The sequence below is a fragment of the Bombyx mori genome, chromosome 25 (assembly GCF_030269925.1).
Source record: "Bombyx mori chromosome 25, ASM3026992v2".
NCBI classification, from domain to species: domain Eukaryota; kingdom Metazoa; phylum Arthropoda; class Insecta; order Lepidoptera; family Bombycidae; genus Bombyx; species Bombyx mori.
The window spans coordinates 970,183-992,599 of NC_085131.1; the positions used below are offsets into that span (position 1 = coordinate 970,183).

The 22,417-nt window shown below is 40.2% G+C and overlaps 1 protein-coding gene and 1 long non-coding RNA gene across 5 annotated transcripts in view; one reads left to right on the forward strand and one right to left on the reverse strand.

Moving 5' to 3' along the window:
- LOC101739075 (homeobox protein Nkx-2.1) overlaps nt 1-22,417 on the reverse strand; it is a 64,522-nt gene that overhangs the window by 13,591 nt on the left and 28,514 nt on the right. For all 4 annotated transcript variants that reach the window (XM_004925701.5, XM_021347717.3, XM_012690012.4 and 1 more), the window contains 2 exons: nt 17,514-17,662; nt 8,037-8,132 (listed from right to left, as the gene is read on the reverse strand). In XM_004925701.5, coding sequence (XP_004925758.1) covers nt 8,037-8,132; nt 17,514-17,662 — 245 coding nt within the window. The remainder of the gene's footprint in view (nt 1-8,036; nt 8,133-17,513; nt 17,663-22,417) is intronic.
- On the forward strand, nt 1,927-4,789 carry LOC134201374 (uncharacterized). The gene is made up of 2 exons (XR_009976637.1): nt 1,927-2,453; nt 4,468-4,789. It is a non-coding gene; the product is annotated as an uncharacterized LOC134201374 (long non-coding RNA).

Sequence of the window (22,417 nt, forward strand, 5' to 3'; positions counted from 1 at the left end):
CAGAATTTCGTCAAACCCAATTAGTTCAAATTCATGTTTGACCGTGAAAACGTAACGAACAGACAGATAATTGTTAGTATTAACAATATTTTCAAATATATTTATACTTAATTAAACATTTTTTATAATTTTTATCGCTTTTAACTTTTAACAATAGTACATTATTTAAAAAAAAGACGCAATCTTTTTTTCTGCTTTTTTTATACACAAAGAGTTTAGCGGCTATTAGACATTTAATCGTAGTTTTGAGAAAAACAATTCTATAGGCGGTGTATTGCTCAATCTACAGTGGATCTAATAGATCTTGAGGCATTATTTGCTTTTAAGGAAACAACCTGTAAGCAATCGGCTATTTTCTAGTCGCCTTAGGAATGGTATTCTGGAAATATCGAAAAATGTCCAGTTAAAAAAATGCGAAACTGAACTGTAACAGTCTGCAGAATGTTTCCATTCTCGTTACCCGTAAACACTCTTGAACAAATTCGGTAATGACTACCTGCCGCACAAAGCGCTTGCGTCAGGTGCATTATCCTCTTAATAGCTAATCCACCCTCGACAAAAACTCCATTGAAAACATACAATGAGTATCGCTCACCCATTATCGTAAAATACGAACGAAACTAGCCAATAATTTCGCGGTTATTACATCAAATTTGGTTTTTTTTTTCGGCAAATTTATTTTGACGTACCGACAACTCTGAATGGCCGCGTTCTTAATTCGAACAATGATACCATAAACATTTTGTTTTTTTAACTACATCGATTACAGGAAATGTATTGAAAATCCCACGGAGATTTGAAATAAAAAAAAAGTGAAGTGGAATTAATGGAAGATTATAGGGATGACGGGGGATGAGCTTAGCGGTACGAGCTTTCAAATATTGGGTTAGCTCAAATAATGATGATAGCTTTATAATAAAATATTACTTTTTTTTACCTCTCGCGGTTTCCTGAGTAATATTGGATTGTATTGCGGGCTACCGCAATCAGCAAATACTTTTTAGTAAAATAATATTTGTAACTTCGTAATATCATTGAGACGTGAATTAAGTAAAACCATATTTTTATAAAATTAGCCATACAAAAGGGAGACAGCTTTGTATTTATTGTCATGTTTTGAATTTTTGAATAATATAAAATCATATCATAGATACTTAATAATGTTGACAGACAGTCTTCATGAAAATCTCCCAAAAGATAAATGAGTCGACTATTATCAAAGCCGGCTATCTGACTTTTGGACAATGATTGGTAAATTAGAAAAACGAATTATTGACTTTGTATTCCATTGGCAGTCACAAAACTCTTCGGAACGACATCTTAGATAAATAACAGGTTAACTATTAACCTTTATTTAATGCAGGTTTTGAACCGTATTCTTTGAAGGAGACGATTATATTCAAATCAATCTGTATTGACATATCAATAAATTTTTTTTGTCCAAATGCACAGATTGCCACCTTTGATAATAGACGACTCAAATAATAGATTGCGAATTGAAAGGAACTAGTATATTAGTAGGTAAAAAACAATTTTGTACATGAGTTCATTGACACGTTTTTATATAAATTTCACTGGCTCACGACTGACTCGGTGACTCGACTGACCTAAATATAATGCACTTTGTATTTTATATTCTTATTACTACTGATCTGGAATTTTTCATTTTTTTAAAAACAAACATAATGTTCGTAAATACCAACAGTAAATTCTAAAAACCAATAAAATGTTCATAAATACCACCAAATATGGTTTTTTACTGTGGATAATTTAATTATGTTAAACTGATATTTCGTTTTTATTTTATCAAACTTGTTTATTAATTTAAATTATTAAGTGATCTTTGAACTTGTTCTGGCAAAAGTCTTTGTTACCAAATAAGAAAAAAAAACAACTTCAGTAATTCTGACATCAAAACATACGTCAACTGTCATCGCTGTCATTCAACATTATTATCAATTTGCACGTTGACTCGTTTCTACCCGACGTTCGTACCCGCTCAAGGAACATTGTTTCAGTTTATAAACGACTATTATCTTATTGTTACCATTAATATCGCGGTGCCCGCATGCTTGATATCCGGAGGGGCCGGGTACGTGACCATAGACAATGATCGGGTTGCACTCCTAGAGGGTTATTGTTAATTTTTTTTCGGCGGGCCACACCGTGCTTAGTACGTTGACCTTGTTTTTTTGTTTGTAAAATCGAAGGGTGGAATTTCATTGTTTTTTCATACGCTATGGCAGTGTTTAATGGTGTTTGTGATGGTTAATTTTGGTATTAGCTCGTAATCTTTTATTGAAATAAAGTTAACGAGCGAATAGGAACACAAAATGGTCATTTGGAAAACTCGATCACTTTACAGATGTGGTCCCGTAGTGGAAGGGACCAACCCAGCCTCCAAGGCAGGTGATGAAAACTGCCGTGAGAAAGACCAGCAGACGGAATACTGTGTAAATTATATACCTTCAAAACAATAATTAAACGTACTATTAACGTTAAGTGGTAACCCATAGACATCACGATCATAATGCATGACCCCACCCTACCTTTTTAGTGATTGGTGGAAGAGCTGAAAGTCCAACTGGTGTTAAGTGGTACCGGATTCCATAGACACCAATTACATAAATACCGCCACCCACCTGGGACAAGAGTTCGAAGTCTCAGCTTACAGTGCAACGGCTGCCCCGCTCTGCGAATCGTAACGCATTACTGCTTCGCAACAGAACTAGGCAGAGTGGTGGTACCTACCCGTGCGGGCTGACAAGATGCGCTACCACTAGTATTAAGTTGAAGCCTCAGGTGTATTGAATAACAGTTACCCCACTCTTCTGTATTGCGAAAAGTCTTTACAAAAATGAGCAGGTAGGTGGATAAGAAACTGGTAGATAGCTAAATAACGTTTTACTGTTTTTCTTGAAAACAAAAAAAGAAAACCAGGCTCTCAACAAAAAAAAATTGTACCCTAAGTCTTACAACTTGATATAAGTAGACCAGACTTCTCACTTTGTTTCGTGCCTCAAAAATGACTCTGATAGTTATGTGTGCAACAAGAGAGCAAAGTTGTCCTTTGTTTCGAGTGCTGACTTTGAATCTTTAACAAGCGAATCAATTCAATCATAGAATCCTGAGCGTACTGAGGGATTCCACAGCACGAGATGTAAAATTTTTGCTCTCGTGTAGCACACATAACTTTTTACCTCAGCAGTGAGAACACATATTACTTAGGAGACATAGAAATGAACAGGAATAGATTGAAATAACTATTAAAACAAACGTAATTTCTTTATTATAAATATCTTTAAACTACGCGTTTCCGAACGTGTTTTCTTTGAGGTCGAATGCCAAAATCGAATTTCGAAGGGGTTTGTTTTTTTCACTCGCTTTTTTATATGCATGTGAAAGAGACAGAGCACAGTAAAATTCGAATGTTTCAAATTTATGGCTGAACAATGTCGATTCGTGGCGTTGAAGATTGAAAAATTAAAAAGCTACTTTGACCCACGCTCGAATCAATCAATCGCGTTTTGTTCACTGTTGTCTCGTCGCAAAAGCGGCATGTTTGAGGTGCTGAGGTGAAAATAATTAAATCTCATCAATCTAGCGTTCAAACATCGAGCTTGGCGACCCACTTGAACAAAATTTCCAAAATAATAACCCAGCCGACTCAGTGTCGATACTTTACTGAGAAAAAATAATGAAATCAAAACACCAAAAAAAAATTATACATTCCGAAAATCGCTCTGGGAGTAGCGGCAGTCGCCGGAGCTCCGATAGAGGGCAGCCGCATCGCTAACATAGAAATTTACTTAAGTTAAATAACGAAGCGAGGACCCTCTGTTTGCAGTGAACGCCAAATACTGTGGAACGTTCTGGGCTGCGGCCGGGGAGCCTTTATTGCTTGTTAGGTTGAACGTACAACGGTATTCCTTAATTTTTGTTAGGTTAACTGGCGAATCAGAATTAATACGTCATAAGGGTTTGATGAATTACTTCTAGGTCCGCAAAAAATCGAAAGTCTGTAGCTAAATTTAAATACAACTTTTTTTAATCTTCAGAGAAGGTGGCCGTGTGAGGTGGGTGGCGCATTTACGTTGCAGATGTCTATGGGCTCCAGTAACCACTTAACACCAGGTGGGCTGTGAGCTCGTCCACCCATCTAAGCAATAAAAAAAAAAAAGGTTGCCACCAACACCTGAAGCGATTGATGACCACAACCATTCGGTCAAGAGTTATACCGACAAAGCAGAAGCAGTTGGGCGCGTGTCATCGGTGACGCTCATCACGTGTCCTATCAGTCAAGTTTTCCCGTGTGTAGAGCGAGACAACCGTCAAACTAGACCAATAAAAATAAACCTTTAACGCCAAGTGGACCATGAGCTCTTCCGTGTCTGGTAAATTACACTAAGTCCGCAAAAAATCGAAAGTCTGTAGCTAAATTTAAATTCAACTTTTTTTTATCTTCAGAGAAGAGTGGCCGTGTGTTGTGAAGTATGCCACCAACACCTGAAGCGATTGATGACCACAACCATTCGGTCAAGAGCTATACCGACAAAGCAGAAGCTGTTGGGCGCGTATCATCGGTGACTCTCCTCACGTGTCCCATCAGTCACGTGTTCCCGTTTGTAGAGCGGGACAACCGTCAAACTACACCAATAAAAATAAACCTTTAATGCCGTGTGGACTGTGAGCTCGACCGTCCAACAAAGACGGCAACAAATATCCTCATGATCACTAGAGCTAAGCACAATTTTCAGTTTTCTTTTCTAATAAATTTGTTTATAGTTTCGTGAGTGGATATCGATTTCGAGGATCGGATAACCATCGGATAAGTTTTTCTTCCTATTTCACGACCCGTAGGCACAATTAAAATTATTAATACAGTATAATCTAGCGTTTTCTATTATCATTATACTATTTCCGACGTTTCTAATCTATACTATAATATAATATAATATTATAAAGAGGAAAGATTTGTTTGTTTGTTTGTTTCGAATAGGCTCCGAAACTACTGGACCGATTTGAAAAATTCTTTTTCCATTAGAAGCCGACATTTTCCCTGATGAACATAGGCTACTTTTTAAAAAAAAAAAAAATTATTTTTTTGGTTTCATGTGTGTTTTAATGTTTCCGAAGCGAAGCGAGGGCGGGTCGCTAGTACTTTATAATTGCTGTGGTCGACTGTTAACGAATTGATTAGGTTACCCATAGTTATTCAAATTCAATTAAAACTTCGTCTTGAATTGTCCATTTATGAAGTTGCTCTATAACGCTCACGTAGCATTGGATCAGAGGATCTAATGCTACTTAAAGAAGGATTAGAGAACCATTCTTTGATCAATCTAATGATTTACTGGTGGTAGGACCTCTATTGAGTTCGCGCAAGTGGGTACCACCACCCTGCCTATTTCTGCCGTGAAGCAGTGATGCGTTTCGGTTTGAAGGGTGGGGCAGCCGTTGTAACTATACTTGAGACCTCAGAACTTATATCTCAAGGCGCATTTACGTTGTGGATGTCTATGGGCTCCAGTAACCACTTAACACCAAGTGGGCTGTGAGCTCGTCCACCCATCTAAGCAATAGAAAAAAAGATCAAAATAAAAAATAAAAATAGATATTACAGTCATTAGTTTGAGAAATACCGTGTAATAAATAATGTTTGCGATTTAAATACGTTAAAATTATTATAGTACATGCCAAACCTTACCCAGCGCTCGCCAGGGAACGTTATGAATATGCACAGAGCTTCCCGTACCACGATTTGCTTTAAACGCGAAACGACTCTACAAATATATATCTAGGTACTTATATCGAGTACTGTATTTATTCATGATCTTTGTATTTGGGCCACTTTGAATTTGTTAACTGGCATCGTTCTACTGCCGTTATTAATTATATTACCTTCAACGTTTTTTTTTTGTGTTAGTAACACTGGTGACTTGACATTGACGTGGTGGTATACTAACATTCCAAGCTGACGAGTTTGGGAGACATCTGATCCTAAATGGTTAAATGCCAATATAAGTAATAAAAATGCCCTGCCAAACGCAAAGAACTCTTTTCTAATACCTCATTTGACGTTAATTCTAAAGTTTGATGTTGTGTGAAAACAATTCTAACAATTCACCGCGAACTACTGCGTTCGTTCCTTTTAGTAAGATCGAACTTTATTCCGAAGGCGAATGGTGGATGATTCTAAGGAACAGTTTCGACTAATTACTTAAAATTAAAATTTAAGCAGTTCATAGAGCAGTCAACGTTGAAGTGTTTCAGACAAAAAATAGCATTTTACGCGAATATTCTAAAAGATACAACGTGTTCTGTTGTGTTGTGTTTATGTTTCATATGTCTTAAATGACATTAAGCAAACCAATTAGCCTATCAACCCACCAACGAACAATGCCTGACCAACACAACATGAACCAATTAATATAGCGACAATGCACCGCATTATAATCATCGAATTAGCTCGCGCCTCGCTGACAGCCGCCTCCATTGTTCCCGCCAACTCAGATTGACGTTTGTTTTGGCGCGAACTCAAACGCCGTCGCCGTAAATGGTGTTGACACCCTCAAAATGGAGATTATTCATGGATGTTTGCGGCCCTTTGTCGGGGTTACACGGTGAGTTTATGAAATTTATATTGACACGGCGGAGATTATCGACGGGCCCGTTGTGAAACTGGATTTGAATCAAACGCGAATGTGGGAAAACGGGTCGCGTGCCGCTGACAGAAATATTAATAGCGCCCACTCGTGTACCCGCGTACATCATACATGTGCACTATATTGTACGTACACAGCTTTTATAACCAGTCCCATTTTGGTATTATACTTATTTTTTATATATTTCAAAAACACAATTTTTTTTCTGTTATTTATTTCTTTATCATTATCGAAACACCACAAAAAACACTTGTGCCTACACCGAAACGTCTACACTCAACTAATTTGAAGATTCACTCGAGAAAAAAAACTTCAAACAAGGAAGCCACACTCGACAATCAAAGGCGAGGGCTCGATCCACTGGTGTTGCCATCAGCGCGTGAAACAAGATGCCAACTTTAACGAGCCAACCGTCTTGTGTTGCCAGAGATATAACAAGCGGTCGCCCGGGGCGTATCGTGGTAATGGGGCGGCGTGCCCCGGGCGATGCAGTGATTTATGTCCGGGTGTCGGTAGCAGCTAGGAAACGCCCTAATGTTGTTACACTTGTTATTCGATGACAATAAACAATAACGCCCGGAGATACGTTTGCGAGTTTTATTCTTGTTATGTTGGTACAGCATTGTTTTCTCACGGTTTCGTGTGATTTCAATTGTAGCTAAAATTGGTCTTACATAATTCGTTTTTATTTCATTTACTATTGACACTAGTCAAATGAGTAAGCTCACGATCTAATTGCTGTTAAGCGGGTACCGCAACCCGTAGACGACACAAGGTATACTTATTATGGCTATCCTACCCTTCAAAACTAAATAACTGCTCCGCGGCAGATAGAGGCGAGAAGGTGGTAACTAAGGTTGTAGTCTCACAAGGCTACAGTAAAAAGTCTGCTGTAATAAAAACCTTTTGTTTTCAGGAGTACAAAACATTGAATTTTGACGTTATCCAAATATTATCGATCAATGTATTTAAATATTTCTACGATTTCACTCTTTTGTTCCTACCTAAGCTGATGGCCTTGAGAGGCCATTTCAGAGTAACCCTAACAAGTTGGTGAGCTCACGGGGCTCAAATCTGACGTTGTTGCTAACACTAACCCTAGCACGAGCAGTGGTTCGCAGAATCTACCACCGGATCGGAAACGCGACCCACTGAGAAGATGCGGCGAAAAAGTCAGTGGGCTGTGTCTGTGGGTTAATTTACTCGCCGAGCCCTTCGTCGCAGGCGACAGATTAGACAAGAACGATGACCGGTGCTTGGGGTACCTAAAAGCACTGTTAGTAGATCGGGAGGATCCGAAATGACGTGTTTTAGGCGACGTCGTCTGTTTACCGATTTCACTCAGAGATCGTACACCTAATCGAAACTTACTTGGGTCGGCGTTAGGTGAATGAGCGAAGCGAGGTGCTCCCTCTCCGGCGCCGACAGATACTTCTGCTGCTTAAATCTCCGCTCCAGCTCGTAAACCTGTGAATCCAAACAATTCATTATACCCAACACGTTCCCTTTGGTCATTCAGTGTACTTATTGCGAGTGTTTTAAAGTTCTCGATAGCGTAAAAGTTAACTCAAATTTATATGCAGTTAGAACAGCGTCTCTGTCATTGCCGAGAATTTAAAAAAATCGCACTAAGCACACAGGAGTCGCGACGCGTGGACTTGATGCGAAGTACGTAGACACATGGTCGTCGATAATTTAATTTGGTTAATCCGTACCTCGTGTTATGTATAGATATCATTATGTATAGATGAAAATTGAGACTTAGGACTCGTTTCTCCGAGTGGGTTGCGGCATTTACGTTGTAGATGTCCATGGGCTCCGGTAACCACTTAACACCAGGTGGGCCGTGAGCTCGTCCACCCATCGAAGCAATAAATAAATAAAAATCAAGTCGCATTATAAAAATAGCGGGTAGATGAAAAAATAAATCAGTCTGCTTTAGAATTCCGACTTTCGTTTGTGCGTAGACAAGCATCGGTAATTACAAATTAAAAAAACATAATTATTATATTATTTGTGTGTTTTTTTATTTTTATTAACTTCAATCGTAATACAAACATACGCCAATTTTATATTGATTCGTTAATGACGGATTGAGAATCGCTTTTATAAGTACCTATCGCTTTGAATTTTCATCTTGAGAATAGAAATTTTGCATGAAGATACATTAACATGTATTTCCACTTGGATTCATTAATCCATATATCCTATTTGTATTTTAAATGCATTATAAATGTGGGGCACTTGATTTAACATATAAAACACGCATACAATTTCCTCATAAAAATTGCAATTTGCTCATTTACTTGAATTTTATTTTTGATTTAGCTTGAAGCTTTAGAATTTTGTAGACCTCAAAAAGAAAGTGTGCTATTGCTTGTAAGCCTAACAAATTATAGAAGCCAACAAAAAGGTATATTTTTTAAATTTTGTTAAAAGCGCTAAATAGAAATACCATCTCTGTATGGTCTAGTGATGTTGAGTACTGGACGTGTAGGTTCAATTTATGTTAATTTATTTATATTAAAGTTATTTCATTATTTGGATTTCGATGAATGTTTTTTTGGCTCATTTGTAAACGAAGTAAGGATTCGTAGCTTGAGAGCAGAAAATGTGGAATGTTTATTTAATATTAATTAATTAATATTAATATAATATATAAAAATGAATTGCTGTTGGTAAGTCTGGCTACAACTCGAGAACGCCTGAACCGATTTGGCTAATTTTGGTCTTGAATTATTTGTGGAAGTCCAGAGAAGGTTTAAAAGATAGATAAACATGAAAATCCTTGGAATTAAATAAAAATAACAATTTTGTTTTTCCTTTGATGTATCCCCCGTCGGACGGATTCCTTTTGTTTGTTTTTATTTTATTTTATACAAAAGTTTAGGTCTTTTATTTATCGATTGAGGCACTACGAAGTCTGCCGGGTCAGCTAGTTCCTAACAAAAAAAGGAAACGCTAACATACCTACAGTTTTGCAAATTAGAACACACTGTTGTCATGCCCTACGCCCCAATGCCCCATTGCTCTATTTATTGAAACGTAGGTACCTACATAAATATGAAAAACAAATACGAGCTAGGTATTTAGTTTTTGTCCATTTCTGCGAGAAAAAGCAGGTGTACATAACAAAACAAAAGAAAAAAAGATTAAAGTAATCTATATATTGAGGTGTCAGTGATTATGGTTGAGTTTCGATCAAAACCAAAAAGCAAATTTTTTTTTTTTTTATTCAACATGAATGAAGGTACATAATTGTTGAACGTCAAAAAGAACTACCGGTAAAATGGGGCGATTAGGGATTGAGAGGCGAATCGGGAAAAAACCGGGAAAATCTTTCGACGCTCAATATAAGTTTTATATTCGTTGCAAAATCTTCCATTTTTTGTAGTTTAATAGTAGAATGTTGAAAGTTCACAAAACAACTCTGAATATTCATGATAATAGCTGCTAACTTATAAAAAATCGCGTTTCAAATTAACTTCCTGTGGTGGTAATTATTTTAGTGCTAGAAACTTTGCTCTCTTTTATTTATTTGATAATAATAGAAGACGACTATGATTTATAAACGTTATTTAGTGTTTGAACCAGCATATATATTAAAAGTAAGTTTCAGTTGTTATTGGTTTTAATGTATTTGATTAAATAAAAATACATGTAAAAATCTGTTGTTTTTGGGGATATTGGGGACGTCTTAGGTACAAATAACAACGAAAAAGGGGTCAATTGGGATGACAATACGTGAAATGGAAACGACCTAAGTATAAATAGGTACAGGTTTGTAGGGTTGTCTATGTAGTTATAACAATATTTTTTAAATTTGTTGGTAAAAATCTGGTTTATTCGAAGCGAAATCGGGAATAAGTCTTTATTTGAAATAGATAAGCAATTTAATATAGGTAAGTTGATTTTGCAGAGACATGTAACAAGATCAATGAAATCTCAAGGTGGACAAAAATGTCTAAGTAATACATAATAAAATATTTAATATTTGTTCAGAGTGGGGGTATTCATCTGATTAATCCATGGAATAACCGACACACCTAATCTCTTAACCCAGATAGAAATATCAGCACTGTCGATTACACCTATAATTGAGGTGATGTCTGCCATGTACTTTTGTCAGTTTTTCAATTTTTTTTATTGATGATCACTTTGTTGGTGCAATTAAATAAATAAATAAATTAAAACTATATATAAAAATAAAAGTAGTGCCATCCCTAGCAAATTTCTCATTTCGTCCCAATTAACCGCAATTTTCGGGTAAATAGGGATTACACCTATTTTTGCATTTTTTGCTTAAACTGGAATGCTAGTTGCATAATTTTAAATTAGACAACAAAGATGCCCCCAAGACTCAATCATTTTGATCCTGATATAGCATTATATACATCAACAACTACCTTAAAATTGCTCATAAAGTTGGAATTTGTCCCTAATCGCCCCATTTTACGGTACCGCCAATTCACAAAAACTAGCCTCCGTCCTGAGAAGAACTGGCAAGAAACTCAGCGGGCATGTCTTTTTTTTTTAATATTAGTTTTTTTTTTTAAATATTCATTTTTACAAGAGGTATTATAACATAACAATTATTACAATATTGAAATGCCCGGAGCGATCAACTCATTCCCACTTTGTGCAATCTTCTAGATAATCATTGACTTTATAGTAAGCTTTATTGCACAGATGTTCTTTAACAGTTTTCTTAAACCTATGTATATGTAGGTTCTGAACATCTTGTGGGATTTTGTTGTACAGGCGCACAGCGATTGAACCCAAGTATAATTGAACCCGTGTAGCTTAGAGCCAAGCTCGCTCTACATTCGCGGTCACAGATCCCGAACAATATATCTTTTAACGCCACCGACAGCCCCGAACGAAAAGCGAAAAACTTTACCGACCGCGAGCTTTAACATCAACAACAAAAAAAAGCCACGAAAGCACAGCGAAAGCTCGTTTTGACTCACACGTACACTTCATAAAACAGGCATCGGGGAATTTCCGAGGAATAGAATTAATTACACGCTCGATGTAACAGAGGCGTGGTGCTGCGCCCCCGGGGCGGGGTCGAGGGCGGAGCGCCACGGCCCGGCGCCTCGCCAATTAAATACCCTACTTTTAACGTAATTTACAGTTTTATGCGTATACCTTTAGAGTAAGGCTTCTACTAGATTGTAGGGTACGAATTTAATGTATATTGCATATTAAGTCATTTCGTACGAAGCATCCGAAGCCTGCTAGCTGACTCGTCCGAAGCGATCAGATCCTCAGGATGTTTCTAATCTGATATTGCGAGTGGCCAAAGATAATTTTTCCATAGACATCTACATCGTAAATGCCACCACCCACCTTGAGATATGAGTTCTAAAGTCTCAGTATAGTCAAAACGACTGCCCTACCCTTCAAACCCAAACGCATTACTGCTTCACGGCTGACATAGGGTGGTGGGACCTACCCGTGCGGACTACCACCAGTAATTACGCAAATTATAATTTTGCGGGTTTGATTTTTATTACACAATGTTATTACTTCACCGAGGAAGTCAATCGTGAAAATTTGCCTACGTATTTCATTGGAAAAATTGGTACCCGCCTGCGGGACTCGAACACCGTTGCTTCGCTAGATACAAATGCACCGGACGTCTTATCCTTTAGGCCACGACGACTTAAAACGACTAATTAAAAATAATCCGTAACCACCAAAACATTAAAGCATCTCCAGATACATACGCATACGTGAGGTTTAACTGTAGAAGCTATTTATTATAGCTCAAGGGGATAACAAGCAGATAGCAGTTTAATTATGGTTGAACCGAGTGGTTTTTTTTTAAAGAACTATGTAGCCCTTTGATGTGCCTATGCTGAAATAAATGGTGTAGGTACGTACCGCGAATAAGTAATTCAAACCACAAATTAACTTCCGTAATCTATACTAATATTATAAAGAGGAAAGATTTGTTTGTTTGTTTGTATTGGATAGGCTCTGAAACTACTGAACCGATTTGAAAAAATCTTTCACTGTTTGGAAGCTACACTATTCCCGAGTGACATAGGTTGTAATCTTTTTTGAAAAAAATTAGATCCTTACTAAAACTCCAATAATGTAACTCAAGGTGTAAAAAAATTACCTAAATTATTCTTTACATCGCGTGCCCTGCGAAAACTATTGATGATAGAATAAAATAATGTACTACGACTTTGTAGAACACAGTATTAATTACAAAAAGTGTCGTGACAGCATATGTCTAACTATTAGGTATAGTTAAGCCGCAATAAGTGTTCTTTTGTCTAAAAAAATAAAACAACGTCAAATATCGTTGAAATTTTTGTTAAAGACCCGAGCGGGGCCAGAGCGGGCCGCTTGTTATTGATAATAGTGTAAACTATGGTCCTGCATTCTTTCCCTTTTTTTTTGTGAAGGAAGGGTTTCTGGTGGTCCGGAGGTCTTTCTAGTTTCACCAGAACAAATGGATGAGTACGGGCTCAGACAGGAGGGATGGGATTTGCTAACAGCAGCCCGAAATCCTACGGAGGAGACCTAACAACTCAAGGGCAACTGCTTCGCGAATGAATCTACTACCGGGTCGGAATCGCGACCTGTTGAGAAGGTCCGGCGAGAAACTCAGAGAGTTGACGTATGGATTAGGTGCATGCACGTCGAACTCTTTGCCGAGTTCCGTGAGTATGGCTACCAAAGTGCCTAAGCCTGCACCCAGTGTGAGATAAAGACGTCTAAGGCAAAAGTTATCGGATTTGATGGATCCGTAAAGAGGATTCTTTCCTGTGCTCTTCGCGAAGGGTAGCGAAATTGATGCTGGAATCCAATGTCGTCTTAATTTTATTGGACCAGTGCATGGGACTACGCCCTCTTGGCTTCTTTCCTTCCACTTTGCCGGTTATATGTAGTTTTTCGAGATTATCGACCTTCTTCATCGCAACGTGACCAAAAAACTTGAAAACCCTACGCAAGCAACTGGTGGAAAATCTTGTAGAATAGGTAATTTTCGAGATCGATTTTCGAGAATTTTCGAGAAAACCTTTATGAATGAGTTTCGTAACCCAACGACCAACATACTATTTTAATTTACCTACACAGATTCACCTCCATAAAACGATTGTCCGAAAGATATTATATATTAGGCATCTGCTTTTAAGCTAGCTTTTTTTTTTTTAATTCATGCAAAATATTTGAAGTTCTGTGATTTCTTAAAAACTAAAAATTCTGTTTAGTAAAAATTTGGACAATAAAAATATGATCTATGAAGTTTAATATCTCAGTAGCCATGGTAGCGCCCCTACTGTACCCCGAACTCCCTCGTAAAGCGGTCTATCAACGCACGACTCGCAAAACTGCGACTAATTGCTATTATTGCAGTATTATATTGAATATATAATTTAATTGTCGCGTTACGGTTTCTCATCTATTTCGGGGCGTTTAAATAATCTGAATTATTTGCAGAGATATTAATAATTGATTTAATAATAGGTGTTTGGTTCACAGTATACAATTTAGACTTTTGGAGCGAAACCTCCTGTGTAGTTTTTAAGACTTATTCACTAGTTGTTTTTAATTACACTGGTGGTAGGACCTCTTGTGAGTCCGAACGGGTAGGTACCACCACCCTGCCTATTTCTGCCGTGAAGCAGTAATGCCCGTTGTAACTATACTAAGACCTTAGAACTTATATCTCAAGGTGGGTGGCGCATTTACGTTGTAGATGTCTATGGGCTCCAGGAACCACTTAACACCAGGTGGGCTGTGAGCTCGTCCACCCATCTAAGCAATAAAAAAAATCCACAATTAAAGAAGATACCTACATAAAAGTATTTTTTTAGGTCGATACAAGGAGAGTCATTAAAAATAATCGTGTAATGAACTGCCAGGATTATTTGAATTAAAACAGGTAACATCCCCGAGGTAGTATTTATTTGTAAAATGATCGACAAATAACGCACCCCTGGGGCGAGGGTTGCGAATACGATCGTAGGGGTGAATCGAGCTGGATCGCGCATGTACATAACAAATGTATAGCACCATCCATACGAATAGTAATGTGTATGTTTTAGAAGAAGATGGGATTTATTAGCGCGGCACATGATACAGCTCATTCAGGCGTAGGCAGCGGCTTGGCTCTGCACCTGGCATTGCTGAAGTCCATGGGCGACGGTAACCACTTACCATCAGGTGGGCCGTATGCTCGTCTGCCTGCTCGGGCAATAAAAAAAAGAAAAAGGCGTATGTTACTGTCGCTCCAAGTCATAATTGACCCAATACCATCTTTAGAAGACTTGGAATTTTTCGTTAAAACTAGGCCGCTTAGAAAACAAATTAGAATAGAATTCATTCTCATACCAGTATTAAAGGTAAAAAAAAGCCTAATGGAAGTTCAAATAAATGCTATATGCGCACTACTCTATGCGGAAACGCGCTACTCTGTACCAATGTTGGCGCTATAGTAAAAGGATTTCTTTTATTTTTTTATTGCCGAGGTGGTTGGACGAGCTCATAGCCCATCTGGTGTTGAGTGGTTACTGGAGCCCATAGACATTTACTACGTTAATGCGCCACCCACCTTGAGATATAAGTTCTAAGGTCTCAGTATAGTTACAACGGCTGCCCCACTCTTCAAATCGAAACGCATTACTGCTTCACGGCAGAAATAAGCAGGGTGGTGGTACCTACCCGTGCGAACTCACAAGAGGTCCTACCACCAGTAAAAATTAATGTTAAAAGGTCTCTATGAAGGCTCTGGTATTTTACTTTTGAAAATACCGAACAAAATCCTGTGTGGTTAGTGTGAGCGCGGTACAATCATAGAAACAGAATAAACAGGTACATTGCGGGTCGCCAAATAAGCTGGCTTAATTGTTATAAAACAATGAAATCATTTATTTTGCTTGCGAAAATAATCAGGTCGTCTAAATAAACAATAAATGTTGTAACTAAAATTGTATTTTATGTATTTTATTCGTAGGTGCTTTGTTTTTACGCAACGTATGCATGCTTTCCTCGTCCATTTCAAATGTAAATAAATGTTTACAAACGTGTTAAATATTGGACGATAAAATTAAATATGAAATAAATACCACCAATCGCGTACTAATAAATGTCCATTTTACATAGATCTATAATTTCATGCGATAATATTTTACTACGAATTTTTTTTTTTGTTGCTTTGGTGGGTGGACGAGCTCACAGCCCACCTGGTGTTAAGTGGTTACTGGAGCCCATAGACATCCACAACGTAAATGCGTCACCCATCTTGAGATATAAGTTCTAAGGTCTCAAGTATAGTTACAACGGCTGCCCCACCCTTCAAACCGAAACGCATTACTGCTTCACGGCAGAAATAGGTAGGGTGGTGGTACCCACCCGCGCGGACTCACAAGAGGTCCTACCACCAGTAAACAGTAAAAAATTTCTAATGACGTTACATTTTCTAATCTTTGTAACCAATCATAAGTTGTAGCAACTAAAGATGAAAATTATTTGTGTAAAGGTTAAAAATACTATCTTGTTTGTAAACAAATCGTATGAAAAGGCAATCTTTAGTGTATGTAGTACTTCTTATAAAGAGATCACTGACCTAGTAAATACCTACAGCGTGTGTAACAACCGTGAAATTATTTCTCCCGGGAAACGTTTTCTAACTTATTATTATTTCTATTATTTCTAACTTATAGCGCAAAAAGTATTCTAAATGCTGTGGATATTACTGAGTGAGTATATATGGTGTATTTAGCATTTTAGTATTTAGTATTCACTTTGTAAAACAAGATACCAACAAGATACCATGATAAGAAAATCTCTACTGTATGTCTATCGTAATCACTACGTGTATCACAATGGTTCCTCTGTAGGAAGATAAGTGTAGACGTGCAATTTAAAACAGTTTTTTTTCTACCAAATTTGATAGACTTGAGAGGCTATGTCAACGTAGCCTAACAACTAGGTGAGCTCACGGAGCTCAAACCTGACGATATTGCTAACATTAACCCTAGCAAGAACAGTGTTTCGCAGAATTTACCACCGGGTTGGAAACGCGACCCACAGAGAAGATCCGGCAAGAAACTCAGTGGGCTTAAAACAGTATAAATCAGGGGTGGCCAATCGGTATATCGCGATCGACCGGTCGATCGTGGTTGATAGTTTAGTCGATCGTGGCAAGACAAAAAATATAAATACATACATAGAACAGACTGCGCAACGTAATCAGCAATTGCTGCACGCATCATCTTCATCTTGTCTCAAATTTGTTAATGACCATTACTTCACATTATTTATCTATTTAGTTATAATTTTAGATTTATTTTAATATCTATATACTTATACTTATAATATTATAAAACGGAAGAGTTTGTTTGTTTGAACTCACTAATCTCAGGAACTACTGGTCCGATTTGAAAAATTCTTTCAGTGTTAGATAGTCCATTTATTGAGGAAGGCTATAGGCTATATAACATGACGGTAAGACCAATACAAGTGGAGCACCTATAGGGATTTAAATAGCTTCCTTAACATTCTATAATTTAAAAATATTAGCTTGATTATAATAAAAGAAAATATGCTACTTTCTTGTATACTGAACTGCATTGTTTCATTAAATTTCAAGAAAGGTCATTGGTAGATCGCAGAGTGTTTCGTTAGTAGACAGTAAGATCTTTTGCCACCCCTGGTATAAATGGATCTGACGAACAGGATTCGGCGCTTACATTAAACTTACTTTATTTTAACGTCGAAGTTACTCAAACGAAAAGCATTTCGGGCTTATTGCGTCGGGAGCTTACAGTTCGGTATACAACGTGTTCAAAAGTTGGACTATAGAATGCTTCAAAGTGAACTGACCTGGGCTTGTGTAAAGAGCACTCTCCTCTTCCGCCGCTGCGCCAACGGGAATTGCATGGGCTTGGCGTCAGGACCTGCACACGCCGCCAGCCCGCCCATGTTATTGACATGACCCATTCCCCCTGACGTTGAAGTCATCAGCCTGGAAACTGAAGTACTGCATTAGTTTTTGATATAACTCAAGTTTTTATTGCTTAGATGGGTGGACGAGCTCGCAGCCCACCTGGTGTTAAGTGGTTACTGGAGCCCATAGACATCTACAACGTAAATGCGCCACCCACCTTGAGATATAAGTTCTAAGGTCTCAAGTATAGTTGCAACGGCTGCCCCATCCTTCAAACCGAAACGCATTACTGCTTCACGGCAGAAATAGCCACTCACAAGAGTTCATGGCACCAGTTTAATTTATGTATTAAGTTTGACATATTTTCGGTCTAAAACAGTAATTTAATTCCCTTTGTAGTTGTAGCACAGTCGTTGTAAAATTACATTGGTACTTCGATTATATTTCGAAGGTAAGCCGTATGCTCGCTCGATCAAACATTGTAACAACAAAAATTGTTTGACGGGGGTATAGGGAGACCCAGTGAAACGGTATCCGCTGCCGCCCGCCGGTCAGTAGGGGACCTGAACCCGGGTGTCTCTACTAAACTCCGCCCCGGGAAGCTGTCCCGCCAACCGGTGTAAAATTCTGCCGTGCGGTCGTCGTGCCGGAGTCGGAGACCGGAGTGGATCCCGGCGATCGCACGCAGAGTGGACTGGGGGCCCTTCCATGCCCTGCGTCAGTCTCTCACGCAACCCGTGGTCGAGCACGTACTATGTTCCGCGCTTCATTCAGGTGTTGCCTCGATCTCACCTCTAACATCCTACCTCTCCTAATCCTACTCTCCCGAAATATAACAACTTAATGAAGTCGAAAAAAAAGAAAAGGGTTTTACAGGCGGCTCCCCATTCCACATTTAATGTGGATTTCAGCAATGTCAGGGGCCTACATAGCAACCTTGACGCCGTACACCACCACCTTGAGACGGCGCAGCCTGCCCTGCTTTTTTTAACGGAGACGCAGATATCTGCTCCGGATGATACCTCATACCTTGAATACCCCGGCTACGTATTGGAGCACAACTTCCTGCGTAAAGCCGGGGTGTGCGTATTCGTCCGGGCTGATGTCTGTTGTCGCCGTCTTCGGGGCCTCGAACAACGGGACCTGTCCCTCTTGTGGCTGCGCGTAGATCACGGGGGCCGTAGCCGAATCTACGCGTGCCTGTACAGGTCCCACAGCAGTGATGCAGGTTCAGCTCTGTTTGAACATGTGCAAGAGGGGACTAACCGCGTGCTTGAGCAGTACCCATCTGCGGAGGTGGTGGTTCTTGGAGACTTTAACGCTCACCACCAAGAGTGGTTGGGGTCCAGAACCACTGACCTCCCGGGTCGGACTGCCTACGATTTCGCCTTGGCCTACGGCTTCTCCCAGCTGGTGACACAGCCCACCCGTGTCCCAGATATCGAGGGGCACGAGCCTTCTTTGTTGGACCTTCTGCTGACCACAGATCCGGCCGGATACAGTGTGGTGGTCGACGCTCCGCTTGGATCGTCTGATCACTGCCTTATTCGTGCTGCCGTTCCACTCTCTCGTCCTGATCGTCGAACGACGACCGGGTATCGAAGAGTTTGGCGGTATATGTCAGCAGATTGGGATGGATTGCGTGAATTTTACGCATCCTACCCATGGGGGCGGTTCTGCTTTTCCTCTGCTGATCCTGACGTCTGTGCGGACCGTCTTAAAGACGTGGTGCTCCAGGGGATGGAATTGTTTATTCCCTCCTCTGAAGTGCCCGTTGGGGGTCGCAGCAGACCCTGGTATAACAATGCCAGCAGGGATGCTGCACACCTCAAGCGGTCCGCATACGTGGCATGGGATAATGCCAGGAGACGTCAGGACCCTAACATCTCAGAGGAAAGGCGGAAATATAACGCCGCTTCCAGGTCCTACAAGAAGGTTATTGCCAAGGCGAAGTCGGAGCACGTTGCTAGAATTGGCGAGCGACTGAAGAGCTATCCCTCTGGGAGCCGTGCTTTTTGGTCGCTCGCCAAAGCTGCAGAAGGAAACTTTTGCAGGTCTAGTCTCCCACCACTACGCAAGTCCGATGACAGTCTGGCCCATAGTGCGAAAGAGAAGGCTGACCTTCTGGTCAAACTCTTCGCCTCGAACTCGACTGTGGACGACGGGGGTGCCACACCACCGAACATCCTCCGGTGTGATAGTTCCCTGCCCGAGATCTGCTTTACACAGTGTGCAGTCAGGCGGGAACTCCGACTCCTGGACGTCCATAAGTCGAGCGGGCCAGACGGCATCCCTGCAGTGGTTCTGAAAACGTGCGCCCCTGAGCTGACGCCTGCGCTAACGCGTTTGTATCGCCTCTCTTATTGCACTAACAGGGTTCCGTCTTCATGGAAGACTGCCCACGTCCACCCTATCCCCAAGAAGGGTGACCGGTCGGACCCATCGAGCTATAGGCCTATCGCGATAACTTCCTTGCTTTCCAAGGTGATGGAGCGAATAATTAATATACAACTCCTGAAGTATCTGGAGGATCGCCAGCTGATCAGTGACCGACAGTACGGTTTCCGTCACGGTCGCTCAGCTGGCGATCTTCTTGTATACCTTACTCACAGGTGGGCTGAAGCCTTGGAAAGCAAGGGCGAGGCTCTTGCTGTGAGCCTTGATATCGCGAAGGCCTTCGACAGGGTCTGGCATAGGGCACTTCTATCGAAGTTACCATCTTACGGAATCCCCGAGGGTCTCTGCAAGTGGATCGCTAGCTTTTTGGATGGGCGGAGCATCACGGTCGTTGTAGACGGTGACTGTTCTGATACCATGACCATTAACGCTGGCGTTCCACAAGGTTCGGTGCTCTCCCCTACGCTTTTCATCCTGTATATCAATGACATGCTGTCTATTGATGGCATGCATTGCTATGCAGATGACAGCACGGGGGATGCGCGATATATCGGCCATCAGAGTCTCTCTCGGAGCGTGGTGCAAGAGAGACGATCAAAACTTGTGTCTGAAGTGGAGAACTCTCTGGGGCGAGTCTCCGAATGGGGTGAATTGAACTTGGTTCAATTCAACCCGATAAAGACACAAGTTTGCGCGTTCACTGCGAAGAAGGACCCCTTTGTCATGGCGCCGCAATTCCAAGGAGTATCCCTGCAACCTTCCGAGAGTATCGGGATACTTGGGGTCGACATTTCGAGCGATGTCCAGTTTCGGAGTCATTTGGAAGGCAAAGCCAAGTTGGCGTCCAAAATGCTGGGAGTCCTCAACAGAGCGAAGCGGTACTTCACGCCTGGACAAAGACTTTTGCTTTATAAAGCACAAGTCCGGCCTCGCATGGAGTACTGCTCCCATCTCTGGGCTGGGGCTCCCAAATACCAACTTCTTCCATTTGACTCCATACAGAGGAGGGCCGTTCGGATTGTCGATAATCCCATTCTCTCGGATCGTTTGGAGCCTCTGGGTCTGCGGAGGGACTTCAGTTCCCTCTGTATTTTGTACCGTATGTTCCATGGGGAGTGCTCTGAGGAATTGTTCGAGATGATACCAGCATCTCGTTTTTACCATCGCACCGCCCGCCACCGGAGTAGAGTTCATCCATACTACCTGGAGCCACTGCGGTCATCCACAGTGCGTTTCCAGAGATCTTTTTTGCCACGTACCATCCGGCTATGGAATGAGCTCCCCTCCACGGTGTTTCCCGAGCGCTATGACATGTCCTTCTTCAAACGAGGCTTGTGGAGAGTATTAAGCGGTAGGCAGCGGCTCGGCTCTGCCCCTGGCATTGCTGAAGTCCATGGGCGACGGTAACCACTCACCATCAGGTGGGCCGTATGCCCGTCTGCCTACAAAGGCAATAAAAAAAAAAAAAAAAAAAAAAAAAAAAAAGTCATGAAAAAGAAAAAGCTAAATTTAAATTACTCTGAACTTTTAGAAAGGAATAATACTACGTAATTATGGGTATTGCACTTTTTATTTTAATTTCAATCAAGTTTATATCTTCTCTTCCTTAAATTAGAGGTTATTATCAAACGCGGGATGATGTTTATTAAGTGCCTACAAAGGTAGACTACTATACTTAGTACTGAAATTTCATAACAAATGATTGCCCTATAGTTATGGTTCACCATTAATTCAACTTGGATTATGTCACAAATCATGATTTAATATTATTTTAATTGAATTCCTGGCAACATTAACAAAATTACTTGCTCTAGCCACATTTCATCCCCCGAGTGGCGACACTCGCGATAATTTTTTTGTTTCACTCCGTCTGTTGCGGCAAAGCAATTAAATTTAAACAGCCACGACGTAGCATTAAGCGTGTCAGTAAATTATTAAGCCGTGAAACTTGAGAAGGTTTAATTTCGTATTATTTGTCTTTATTTCGATAATCGATGCTATGAATCGAAAATCGAACTATTTTAATGCAAAGCCGGACGGTACAGTCTGTACTGTCTCTCCGCCTGTCCCGGCAATATTTCCTACCTAACTGTGGCCCCTAGTTCACTGACCACTCAAGGATATCTTTAAATAGGTAATCGTTGTAGTAAAATCGTAGTACGAGTTATTGCTCGTTGAGAGATAATGGATAAACTGTATTCATACGTGTACTTGTAAATCAATACGTAACATAACAAGTTCACTGCACTGATGGTAGGGTTGTTGAGATATCTTCTTTTTTTTATTGCTTAGATGGGTGGACGAGCTCACAGCTCACCTGGTGTTAGGTGGTTACTGGAGCCCATAGACCTCTACAAGGTAAATACGCCACCCACCTTGAGATATAAGTTCTAAGATCTCAGTATAGTTACAACGGCTGCCCCACCCTTCAAACGGAAACGCA